Here is a 13,791-nt window from a genome sequence, read left to right as displayed (position 1 = left end):
TCTTAAATTAGATTAAAAGTTATTTCCGGTGACATATTTCTTTTATTTTTTCACTTGATAAAATATTAATAAATTTGAGTCAAACTTTGATCAATTTGACCGGCGCAAACCTAAAGGTGAAAACTAAAATGGGACAGACGAAGTATTATAATTCAATTTTCATTTTGTTCTTTCCAAATAAATTTACCCCAATCAAATATAATACAAACGCTTTAGCCATCTGATTATGATAATAGTTTGGGCCTATGTAAATATGCAATTTATTGCATAGCAACATAATCTAGCTTTTAGTCCCTTTAAACAATTTAAAATTTTGAGGCATAGTTCCTTTTGCACATAAATTTATATTTTCTTTTGCAGTTTAATATTTTTCTAAAACATTTATAGTTTTATCAAGATATACTCCTATATCATCTCATTTCTCTTTTCTTTTTCAAAATTGCTATGCTTACTGTATAGTCCTGTGCTTCAGGCTTTATTGATCAGCCCCACATTCGATTACGGGCCTTTAATCCATGATGGACTTCATGGTGGGCCAATTTATTAAATCGTAGCCTTTTGGCACAGATAAATCAGGGCTTATATATTCACCAGACACTACCAATATATAACAATCGGGCATACTAGGCATATTTTCAAATTTTTTACTTACAACATATGGCATTATGTTAATTCCAAGTTTCCAACTCACATTTTTTATTTTTGTCATATCCAACTCAAAAGTCTTGAAATAGTCCCAACTTCAAAAAAAAAAAAAATCACCAAAAAAATTAAAATACATACTCATAGAATATCTATAATATTAATATAAAAGTATTTTTTTTTTTTTGAAACAAAAGTGTTAATCTAATAATAAAAGGCCATTAGGCATCTACACCAATGATCGAGTCGAACAGACAGTAAATTGCAATCGTCTGTTCTCACAAAGAGACAGTTAAACGATATTTTGAAGAAAATGTATGTACAAATACAAGTACTCGCTTCATGCATTCTCGTTGAATTACTGGTACCCTCTTCATCATGCCCCGACAGAGCTATCGTTTGAGCTATCGATCAGAACTGCGATTCCATACAAACTTTCATCACCAAATCAAACACTGCTTACAATTAAGAAGCGAAAAACAAAGCTCTCACCAGGGAGAGAAAACAACCTTAGATGAAACCACTTAAACAAGAGGAATCCGACTGAAAATCCACCCACTTGAAATAGAAGAGAAAGCCAGCGAAATCTCCGATGATTTTAGATCTAAGAATCCCCCGAGAATAGATCTGGAGAAGAACCACAAAAACAAGAAAAATCGGACTGCAACTCACCCGCTTGAAAGAGAGACAACGAAATCTCCGATGGCTCTGGATCTAAGTTTATCGAGAAGAAGTATTATTCAAAAACTAAGAATAAAATAAAGTAGTTAACTGATTCGGGGCTTTCCACCGGTGAAAACCGATGGAAGCCCCAGGCGGCTACGATAATAGAGAGGCTAGAGAGAATTAGGTTTTTTTTGGGGGAGAGGAGTGTTATCAACAAATATGCTCTTTAAAAAGTTACCTAATCATTAATATAAAAGTATTACTCCCTCCTTCCCATTTTATTTGTCCTGTTTTGAATTTCAACGGTCAAATTAACCAATTTTTGACCAAGCATATAGAACCAATTTGTTATTATTTTAAAAAAGTAAAAATTTTGTTTTATAATATATTGTATGTACTTTACAATGATATAATTTTTTTATTTTTAAAAATTATAGTATATATGTAAATTTCAGTCAAACTGTGATCAATTTGATCATTTAAATTTAAAAGTCAAACTGGACAATTAAAATGGGAAGAAGGGAGTAAAACATATAACCAAAACCGACCAAACGTCGGTGTAACCGAAACGGGTTTCTAGTTAAACGGTCCTTGTCTCATGTCTTTCTTCAATCAACCGTATACTTTATTGACAAATCTAAGCATACATACTCCCCGACAATTTACTACTATACAATTATAATAATCCATTATTTTTTTTTTTTTAGTAAAAATGAATTTCATTAAGAAGAAGCATCATACATCAAAGTCTCCAACAACATACTAGGTGGAGACGTATAAACGCTTTGACAATCTAGCAAACAAGGTAATCTAGCCATCAAATGGGCTGCTTTGTTCGCTTGCCTTTTAGCAAATATAACCGATAATCCTGGTCTAGATAACTTTTTTATATAGAAATATTTCAAAACGTGAAAAATAATAAATACTCCCTCCGTTTCAAATTACAAGTCCACTTTCAAAAAATCACATAGTTTAAGAAAAGTGGATTTTGAGAAAAAAGAGGTGTATTAAGTCATTAATTGAACCTAATATGTGGTGCATAGTTGATCTTGGAAATATAAATTTGAAATATGTGAAGGAGAGTTGATTTTGGAATTATAAATTTACATTGAAAGTTGAAGTGGACAAGTATTTTGAAACAATTTTTTTTTTCAAAAGTGGACATGTATTTTGAAACGGAGGGAGTACTAAGTTAAAAGTTTTCAACAAGTACAATAGAATCTTTTTAAATAAATATTCTATAAGGTGATAAGCTCTCTATATTTGATCAAAAAAATATCAGTTTTATGTAATATTTCTTCATAAATTTTTAAAATTGATAAATTTTTTCAATTCCAAAAATATCATGTTTTAGGGGTTTTAATCTGGCTCAAATTCTTTGTTCTTATTAACTTTGAAAGTGTTTAAAGATCTACTACAATGCCTGCACTGGTGTTATATTCCAATAATACTTTAGTAACTGAATATAAGTTTATAATTTTTTCGCCCGCAAAGTTCAGCTCGTTAAAGAGAGGACTTGTATCCTCTTGATCACAGGTTTGACTGACAGAGTTTTTTTAGACTTTTTTCAAAATAGACTGTAAATCCAAATTTTCTGTGCATCTCCCTATAACTATCTTCCTTTTGACTCTCATGGATCACCAGATTTATTCCTTGATTTAAGTTCCTCATCATTATTCACACCATCAATTTTCAAACCGAATGCAATCTCTCGGATTCCTTTTGTTCTGCAAATCTAAACATGCATAGATCTTTCGGCTCCAATCCTAGACAGTCTTCAACTTTGATGAAAAGAAATAAGACCCGACTTCTTTAAAAATTTCTTCGGTTACTAATCAATTCGATTCATCATTGCTGGGAAATTGAGTCGGAGGAAAATATAAAAGGGGCCGCATATATTGCTGATAAATTGTGGAATTCACATGACATATATGCAACTAATCTTCATTGTAATCATACTAATCAACTTAATTATAACTGATCAACTGAAGAATATCACACAATGTCCGACCATCTGTCGCCAAGAAAGTTGATTTACTAGGTACGGTGAAAATGAAGCAAAAAGGTTTTATGAAAAATGGGAAAAATTATAATAAGAATTTATTATACGCCATTCTTATTTCTCAGGTAACTCTAACTTATATAGACATTCGTCATAATCCCGGTCTCAGTATTTTTAACTCTCGGTGACTCTAAGAATCTAAATCACACATTCGTTATAATCCCCGATTTTAGATGATCATTTATTCATATATCTATTGCTAGAACATTTCCAATATTACCCAAAAATCTGCTCTAATCCTTGATTCCCATACGACTTTTATTCATCACAAATATTCCTTCCGTTCCTCTATGTTTCTTATATCAAGAATATAGATTTGCGGCTTCAATGAAACTAGAGATAAATTAAATATTTCTTCTTTTGAATAAATATATATTTTCTAAATTTAGTATAAAAATGGACATTTTTAAAATAAGTTGTGAAGTTATACTTCATAAAAGTCTTAAAAATGTGGATGATCAGACGGTGGAGAAAAATTGTAATAAAAAAAAGAGAGGATGAGAGAATATAAGTTTATAAACATAATTGATCGAATGGAAAAGACTCTCATTCGTCACGGCTAGCTATAAGTTTATACACATACTTGATAAATAAAAAACAAAAGGAAAATGAAGCGAATTAAGAAAACAACGATACTTGTTTTATTTTAATTCAGTTTTTCATAGCTCACCGATTATATAACGTGCACAGAGGATCCAAAAGTACTCAAAATTTTATTTCCATGTTCCAACAAATAAAGAGTTGAATATTTGTCCTCTCACTCTGTACATTGCCACATTTGTTTGTTGGCTTGTCTATACAAAAGAATTGCATGCTACCTTACCACCAATCGGGAACAGATTCAAATTTGCCGACTAAATTAAACCCGAGTTTTAATTAAACTTCACAGTTCCTTGGAAATTGTTTATTCAAATCCCCAATCATAACCAAATTTCACGCTACAACAAACACGTTTTTTACGATAGAATTTAAAATTTTATCCTTCAGAAATACTCAGTTTCGGGAAAACAAATTTCATCATTTTTACTTCAATAAACTTTACTCGAATTGTTAGTTAAAACACCATAATAATTTTTGACATTCGTCATAGATACAATAAAATATCGCAAATTTAACTTGGCAAGTCCCAATACTTCACCATAATAACATTAAACTTGTAATAATAGTTAAACTTATGATGTATAATTCGTCATAAGATACCGTAAAACGGAAACGGAAATCAATATGTATAGGTATTCATTTGTATCGAAATATTATGGGACGATTATTTTGTAATCCCGATTCCGTCACTGTTCTCGCAGCTAACAGCTAACGGAGAAAGAGCAGACTGCAGTCTGCAGCCTATATACATCACATGCTGCGCGTCATGGCAGAGCGTTTGAGCAGTGTGCGGGAGTTAAAACGTACACACGCCTGACGGCCTGAACAGAATGCCATGATTCATTCTTCCACCTTCCATCCTTACTCTTATTTAACAACCTCTCCTCACCTGGGAATCAGCAGACCTACCTATATATATACACACTCATGCTCAACATTCAAATATAAACTACTCATCACACTGTGTTAACTGTGACAGACCATTTTCATGCATCATCACTTTGCCATCCACCTATAAGGCCATAACACACACACTGTGAACAGATTTTATTTTGAATTTCTCCACTCCTGAAGCTAAGAACTTAACCAAGTTAAGTTTATTTTCTTGATTAGTGTACACAAATATAAGTAAATTTATGTAAATCCCCAATGCAGTTCAGCCTCTTGTTCAAATTTGTCAGAGCTGCTAGCTAGCTCATAACAAACAATTCCGTTATTCCTCTGCATAACAACTTAGCCGCTGGTACACACTCTCTCTCCCTCCCCCATATTCCTCTCTCTTACACTCTCACTCTCCTTCCCTCCCTCTCCATCTCTCTCTCTCTCTCTCTCTCTCTCTCTCTCTCTCTCTCTCTCTCTCTCCCTCCCTCCCTCGCTCCCTCTCTCGCCTTCCCCCCATCTCTCTCTCTCTCTCTCTCTCTCTCTCTCTCTCACTCTCTCTCATTATTTACATGCTTATATAAACACAATAAAACACAGAAACTAAACACAACATTTTGTATATACATCTACCTGATCTCGCCAGCAAACCCAAAAACATCTCCTCCTCCTTATGAGATTACCATTCTCCCTTGTTCATCATTCCAAATATTTTCAACAACTCAGATGGGTCCACACCATGAACCCCACCACCCCTCCCCGCCACCTCAGCAAGACCATTGTCATCATGGGCCCCACCGGCTCCGGAAAATCAAAGCTCTCCATTGATCTCACCTCCAGATTCTTCACCTACTCGGAGATCATCAACTCAGACAAAATACAACTCTACAGTGGCCTAAATATCACTACAAACAAAATCACACCACAAGACCAACTCGGCGTGACTCACCATCTACTCGGAGAAATCAACTCGTCCCACTCACTCACTCCTTTCGAGTTTCGATCCCTCGCTTCTGGTTACGTCACAAATATCACTTCTCGTAACAAAAATCCCTTCATTGTAGGTGGGTCCAACTCCCTCATCTACGCTCTCCTCTCCAAAAAATTCGACCCAAACTCAAACATTTTTCACGACCCGAAACCCGACACGATATGTTCGGAGCGCCAATACAACTGCTGTTTCCTCTACGTCCACGTGGCACAGCCAACACTAAACCAATACCTCACAAAACGAGTCGACGAAATGCTCGACTCAGGAATGCTACAAGAGCTCCACCACTTCTTCGAGTCAGGCTCGTTCGACTCAGTGAGTCCAACCGGGTTAAGACAAGCGATAGGAATCCCCGAGTTGGAGAAATACATCCGCTACACAAAATGCACAGATTTCAATAAAGATGCGGCGAAGGCAATGTACGATGATGCAATAACACAAATCAAGCTGAACACGTGTCAGCTAGCGGAGCGCCAGGTCGAGAAGATCCAACGGCTGAGAGAGATCGGGTGGGACCTCCATAAAATCGATGCCACGGAGGCTGTTACGGCGTCGTTGCGCGGGGAGAGAGTGGGAGAGATTTGGGAGAGAGATGTAGTGGGGCCAAGCGTTAAAATTGTGAAGCGGTTTTTAGAAGAGTAGGTTAAAACTACAGCTATTTTACAGCTAGCTCTAGTGATATTTTGTTAGTTAAATTGTGTTTTTTGTTTTTATTTATTTTTGGATTGGGGTGTTGGTTGATAAATATACACAAAATACAATGTGCGAGCATTTTGCATGAGCAGAGGGAATGAGATCGTGGATTCAGGTAAATAAAGTGGCCACCACTTTTTTTTGACCGTTGCACTTGTTTTATGCCTTCTATTTTTCTTAGATGAACCTATTATTTGACAAAAAATAAATCATTAAATATAATAAAGGTTGATAGGAAAAATCAAATAATGGATAACTTTTTGATGGGTAATAGAGTTATGATCTTGGTTTTTTATATTATAATTCGAAATAAATATATCAAAAGATTACCAAACAATCATCTGATTCCTAAAACAACACTTTTTTTTTAACATTACGTCAATTTGTAACAACACCCCCAAACAGAACTTAATAGTTGGTTCACAATTTTTGTGATTATTTTAGTTTATGGTTTAATCCAAGTCTTGTTAAAGTGATATTTATTTATATTATCTTAAATAAATGAATAACTTATTGAAAATGGTGAATAAACTGATATCTAGTTTTATATATCAACAAGATATCAGTTAGTTTTTTTTCGAAAAAAATCCGATATCTGGTTGATATATATACTTCAGTGATCAAATTAATATTTTGTTCGTTTAAGTGATAAATTGGCATTTTAAATTTTGTTCATTTGTGAAACCACACTAGTTTGATGACTTGAATGAACAAAAATTCTTGAAAAAGGGTTTCCATCATGTCATAAAATAAAAAGACTTTGGCCCCTACAAATCTACGAAGAGTGGCCCTAATCCTAAATGCCTACCTGTATAGTTACACCTGTAACATTCTTACACTCAGCCATCAAGTCCATCCTCTGTTACACTAGTCGATCTGTACTGCGTCTGCAGAAAAATAGCCGAGTACTAGATGCGTGTGTGTTGTGTCAATATAAATGCAGCCAGCATGTTTGGAGAATGACATATGGCAACATCGAATTTCATGTCCCGATATGCATTGGGAACGGTAGATTTTTGGTTTTATATTCACGAAGCAAACGTATACATGTATGTTTAAGCGAGGGGTTATGGACACACTATAAAAATGATGGGAAGTTTTTTAGTTTTTATTGGACATTGGTGAATATATTTTATATATGGGATGTTTTTTAGTTTTTATTGGACATTGGTGAATATATTTTATATATGAGACTCATTATTATTAATAAGATTTGAATCAACAAAAATTCATCATCTAATTAAAATGTTCATCATTGTTAATAGGATTTTTAGTTTTTATTGATGAATACTCCCTCCGTCCCACCAGAATTTTTACGTTCACTGTTTGCATGCATTTTGAGGTTCTTATAAAATATAGTTGAATAATATTTTATTAATTTTTCTTTTTTTGAATAAAAATTTAAACGTCAAACATTTTTTCAGGAATTTTTTAAAAAATAAATATATAATGTAAGTATACTTTATAGGAGTATTAAAATATGTGCCAAAAAGTAACGTAAAGAACGTGGTGGGACGGAGTGAGTATATTTTTTATGATGTAGTCATTGGTACATGCTACACCAAATTTCCCTATATTTAACTCATGCTATTACTTATTAATACTCTACAAATCAAAATAAGATAGATATATCAAATTTAGCGTATAGTATGTGCGGCTGCGCCCATGAACATACTAGCCAAACTCTTTTTCAAATAATCAAAAAGGTCGAGAAACTTACTTGTTAGAATTCGCTTCCTAATATTGAACATGTCGAGATCTAATTCAGTGAGTTTTTTAGAGACATAATAGTCAAGTTCGGTAGCAATCCGACCTATTTAATTTTTTGTTTTCCTTTCCGCCAGGCCAATTATAGAGGAATTTAGGTCAGAACTGCCGTGGTACTTTAAATAGCATCAAGTTCGCTTGGTGTAGTATCAGGACATGATCACTACCAGAAGTTTTACTCTATCTTCTTAGCTTGCTCGGTGGGCCCATCTTCATCCAGCTAGTCCATAAGGTTATGGACGAGGAACCGATTGAGAAATACTCCTCCGTCTCAATATATAGGTCCATTTTGGAATAAACACGTATATTAAGAAAAAAGTTGGTTAAATTTAATTTTACCTCATGTATCATTAATTAGTGCATTGATAAGTGAGAATATGGTTGCATTTCAAAAAAAAAATCACAATAAATATAGGGATTTAGTGCATTGAGAAGTGAAAATAATGTTGAGTTTCAAAAAAATCACGATTAATATGTAGATAAATTTGTATTGAAAAAAGAGAGGGACAAATATTTTGGGATAATTTTTTTTTTCAAAAAAAACCTATAAATTGAGACGGAGGGAGTATGTATGCAGTATCGATCAGGACATGGGTATTGCTGCAAACCCCTAAATATAAGAGTTCCAAATCGGATAAATTTTAATTATTTTTCTCATAATGATACTTTTTTTTTTTACAGACTCGTAATGATACATTTGAGATAGTTTTGTTGTTAATAAGCTATACATGATTTTTGAAAGAAAAAATTTAAATTCCTAAAGAGGTCTGCAAATACTAAGGATGGGATTTCCGCGTTAACATAAAAAATCCAGAATTAATATCATTCGACTATAATACCAATCAATTGAGAATGACCAGGAGTCCAGGACCTCGTATATTTACTTGTACAGATTATAAAGAACAGTATCATTTTATCGCCAAACTAGTACTGTATCTTGTATGTTTACTTGTACAAATTGTCAAATTATAAAAGATGGCATCACTTTATCGCCGAACTAGTGAATTTATAAACAAAGCTTCGTAAAATATAGCAAATGATGCAGCGTTCAGGACACTAGGCTAAGTAGGTTGAATATATTACATGGGAAATGAGCCCACTAATACTGACGCATGCGAAACCTCATGTATACTTGAGCCAGTTCCAGCATTTCTTGAACACAGACATGCCTATTTCGACTTAAAAAAAAAATCTTTTATGGCACGTATATACACGATGAGCAACACAGAACCACAGAAATTAGGATATATATGTAACATATGTACGGGTATAGAAAAATGTGTGCAGGAACATTTGGTATTATTAAACTTGCATATACTACATATAGTATGCTGCTACTTGATGGGGATGATCAATAATTACAGCACGAATGCGAGATCCAATGAGTCCAAAGAGAATTTCAGAGGGAAAGGCCAAGTGCTTTACAAATTTTTAATAAAATATTGTAAACTTCCCTAAATATCCGTCACAAATTGCATGAGCTACTTTGATTAACACGATCTTAAGAACAAAATGTTTTTTTTAATCTTAACACATAAAAAGCACTAATCGATATTAAATAAAGACCGTTTATGAATATGTAGTTATAATAATCATAATTAAATGTCATAAAAGGAGATTATTCTTTTTGAGACATTCAAAAAGAAAAATGTTTCATATAAATTGGGTCTCATGAAATATCGATTACATATGCATATGTACTGCATCCGTCACATAAAATTTAATTTTTTGTATAAAAATTTGTTTGTGTTATATGTATATAAAATATTTGAAAAATATCGAACTGCTACGGAGATAGAGCAGAACAAACTATCAATCTATCATTAGAAATGTATAATTTTTATAAAATTATATTTTAGAGGAATATTAAAGTACGTGTCGCGTTTCCATTCCTCAATATATCTATTCTGGCGGACAAAGAGAGTATTTTATTAATTTAATTATCAATTATGGAGACTTTATATTTCATGAAAAAACGTGTAAAAAATAATTGTCTATTGCACAAAGAATGAACTTATATACAGTGTAGCCTGTAGGATCAAAGTGAGAACATTTTCAAGTAGTGTTAGACTGAATGACAGAATTTCAGAGGGAAAGGCCAAGTGCTTTAGGCCATCTCCAGTTGTGATCCAAAAATCCAAATTTGGATCATCAACTGATCCAAATTTCTGATCAACTTCAGCAGCGTGATCCAAATTCTGATCCAAATTACTTTTTGATATTATATTACATAAATTTTATATTAAACTATATAATATTGAATTTATTTTTTAATCATTATTAACTACTTATATTATATTTAATTAATTAATTTAAATATTTTTTTAAACATCGATCAAAGTATCTCAAAATCAAGGAAATGAAGATGAAGCTCAAGGATTTCAAAATGATATGAATAGCTACGAACAATATTTTGATTATCTCGGAGGAAATAGAAATAATCTGTTCGACTAAATCAAAAATTTATATTTATCGTATTGTTTTTTAGTCATTTTCCAGTATTGTAATTTTATTTTATACATTTTATATGCTTATAATTTTATGCATGTAATGTACACTTTTTTTTAATTTCAATGAAATTTGCTTTTCTATTATTTTAAATTTTTACTAAAACATTAATTTTATTTATTATTAATTATAAACTATTATTAATTAAATATTAATAATCACAAATTAATTTTAAGTCCAATAAACGAAAATATAGAAATAACAAAATCATTATTTTATAATAAAGTAGGTGATCCAAATTTGGATTAGTGAACAGTGGTGATCCAAATTTGGATCAGTACTATTCACTGATCCAAATTTGGATCACTGCTGGAGCAGAATTTGGGGTAATCTACCCCAAATTTGGATCTTTGGATCACTGCTGGTTTTGCTCTTACAAATTTTTTAATAAAATACTATAAATTTCATGTAAGAATCCGTTCCAATTTGTACGAGCTACTTTGATTAATACGATTTTATGATGTCTTAATCTTACACAAAAAAGACGGTATAAACGATTTTTGATGTCTTCATCTTACACATAAAAGACGGTAACGGATATTATATAAAAACAGTTTATGAATCATAAATAAAAGGAGATCATTGTTTTTGAGACATTCAAAAAAGAAAGTGTTTTATATAAACTGAAACACATGAAATATCAATTACATATACGGATATACAGATGAACTGCATCCGCCTCACAAAATTTTTTTGTTTGTATAAAAATTTGTTTGTGTTATTTGTATATAAAATATGGAAAATATAAAACTGCGATGGAAATAGAGTAGTAACAAACTATCATGCAATCTATCATTAAAAATGTATAGTTTTTATAAAATTATATTTTAGAGAAATATTAAAATACGTGTCGTGTTTCCGTTCCTCAATATATTTATTCAGGCAGACAAAAAGAGTATTTTATTAATTTAATTATCCATTATGGAGACTTTATATTTCATCAAAAAAACCTGTAATAATATTGCCTATTGCACAAAGAATGAACTTATATACAGTGTAGCCTGTAGGATCAAAGTGAAAACATTTTCAAGTAGTGTTAGACTGAATGACAGAAGTAGAAATGCAGAACTAAGCAAGTGGATCAGCAAGAAAGCACGATGAGACTGTAGCGCACTCGAGAAGAGAAAGAACAACAGTAACCTTTCTACTGCCAAACTGTATTAAATATTGAATTATAAATATAATTAAAAAATAGAGTATGTGTTGAAATCCTGATTTGACCGATGAACACAACTGAGCACTACTCCCTCCGTCCCAAAAAACGTTTCCCGTTTGTAATGTCGGCACTGTTCATAACATGAGACAAATTACTAATTTACGTCTAATCTATAAGATAAAATATAGTCATGAGTGATCTTGTTGGATTCATATTTATGTGTACCTTAATACGGTGAAGGTTTTATATTTAATACAAATATAAAATTAAAGATATTAATGATCAAAACTGTGTATTGGCAAACGTGATAAGTACAAATGGGAAAAGTATTTAGGGACGGAGGGAATATAAGATATTTTGCCGTTTTAATTATTAAATTTGGTCGATTACAATATATTTTAAAACCAATCCTCCCTCGGTCCGGCATGTCCTAAACCTTACTTTTTGGCAAGTTTTTTGAAATTCTTATGAATTGTAACTTTGATTTTTTTTTACTCTAAATAAAAATTTGAAGATTAAATTTTTATTCAGAAAAATAAATTAAAAATACGTTTGGACGGAGTGAATATAATGGATTTAATAAATTAAATATTACTATATTATTTAACATATCTAATTAATGATTTTAATTAATTTTTATTATCCAATTAAACCATGACTCTACCTATACTCTCTCTGTCTCCCTCATTTATTTACGTCACTTTTGACACGCTTTGTAAGACTAATTTAAAGTATATTTTCCTAATACATTTTGATATTTAAATTTTTATTCATAAAAATTTTTTTAAAAATATTATAAAATTATACATTATAGCAATGTGCGTGCAAACAAGAACGTTAAAGGTTAAAGATTCAGAAAGACTGAGGGAGTACTTCCGATTTCCGCTTTTACATACCGGACTTTTGACTGATGTGAGCCTGAAGAGAGTCAGTGCGCATGCGGGTACTGGCTTTCGCGCATGATCCTATATATTTGAAAAGCCAGACCCCATGCCCTTCTTAAACCTTGCGCTAACACTGTCTTAGTACGATAATCAATAATGTGAGGGTATTCATACGTCTAGAGTGGTGGAGTTTTTGTTCCCCAAGCTCTTGTCTGGTATGTGTAGACTGATATGACTATATTTTGTGTGTTTGTAGCTACATGCTCTTCGGTTGTCGCTACTCGTCGCTAGTAGGGTTTTAATCCGGTCAAACTATTCTAAACGGCTTAGTTCGGCTCGTAAAATTATTAAATTTGATTTGATGATAAATCAATCAAATTAAAATTTTTAAGTATTTTCTTTTCTCGTTTGGGTGTTAAATTGTATGACCCGTGAGTCTAGTTGAATTTTTATTAAGATATCATATATTAAAACTGAACAAGGTGCTGGTTACAAGAACCAATTTTGACCAATTTTCTTAAAAATATCTGATTTAACAGCTAAAAGCAACTCGGGGCGTTTCGTTACCGTCTATTCAATTCAACATTTTTAACACAAGAGTCATTTTACTCGGATCGGCTCTCGGATACTCCCTCCGTCCCCTCGATTCTTAACATGGGGGGACGGACGTGGCAAAAACTTTAATGTTTTTATAAAGTATATATCTATAACTTTTTTTAGAAATTTTATTTTTTCGAATAAAAATTTGATGTTTAAATTTTTATTCAAAAAAAAAATTTAATAAAAAAATATAAAATATAGACGTATTAAAATATGTATCGAACACTGAAAAATAAATATTAAAAAATGAAAGAGACACGAAGACTATATTATTATACACATATTGACCACCTACCATGTAAAATTTTGCTCAACCCTTGCAGGCCCGTGTATTTGAGTTGGT

The 13,791-nt window shown here is 32.1% G+C and overlaps 1 protein-coding gene across 1 annotated transcript; it reads left to right on the top strand.

Moving 5' to 3' along the window:
* Window positions 1–5,636: 5,636 nt before the first annotated feature.
* On the top strand, window positions 5,637–6,482 carry LOC108199038 (adenylate isopentenyltransferase). Its single transcript, XM_017366798.2, has one exon. It carries the CDS (start codon window positions 5,637–5,639, stop codon window positions 6,480–6,482), a length of 846 nt encoding a protein of 281 aa, XP_017222287.2.
* Window positions 6,483–13,791: the final 7,309 nt, after the last annotated feature.

This window comes from Daucus carota, chromosome 8, assembly GCF_001625215.2.
Source record: "Daucus carota subsp. sativus chromosome 8, DH1 v3.0, whole genome shotgun sequence".
In the NCBI taxonomy this organism is placed as follows: Eukaryota; Viridiplantae; Streptophyta; class Magnoliopsida; order Apiales; family Apiaceae; genus Daucus; species Daucus carota.
This window is presented reverse-complemented; position numbering and strand designations above follow the sequence as displayed.

Bases quoted from the DNA above. Each gene is read 5' to 3' on its own strand.
- LOC108199038 (XM_017366798.2), top strand. From the start codon at position 5,637: ATGGGCCCCACCGGCTCCGGAAAATCAAAGCTCTCCATTGATCTCACC.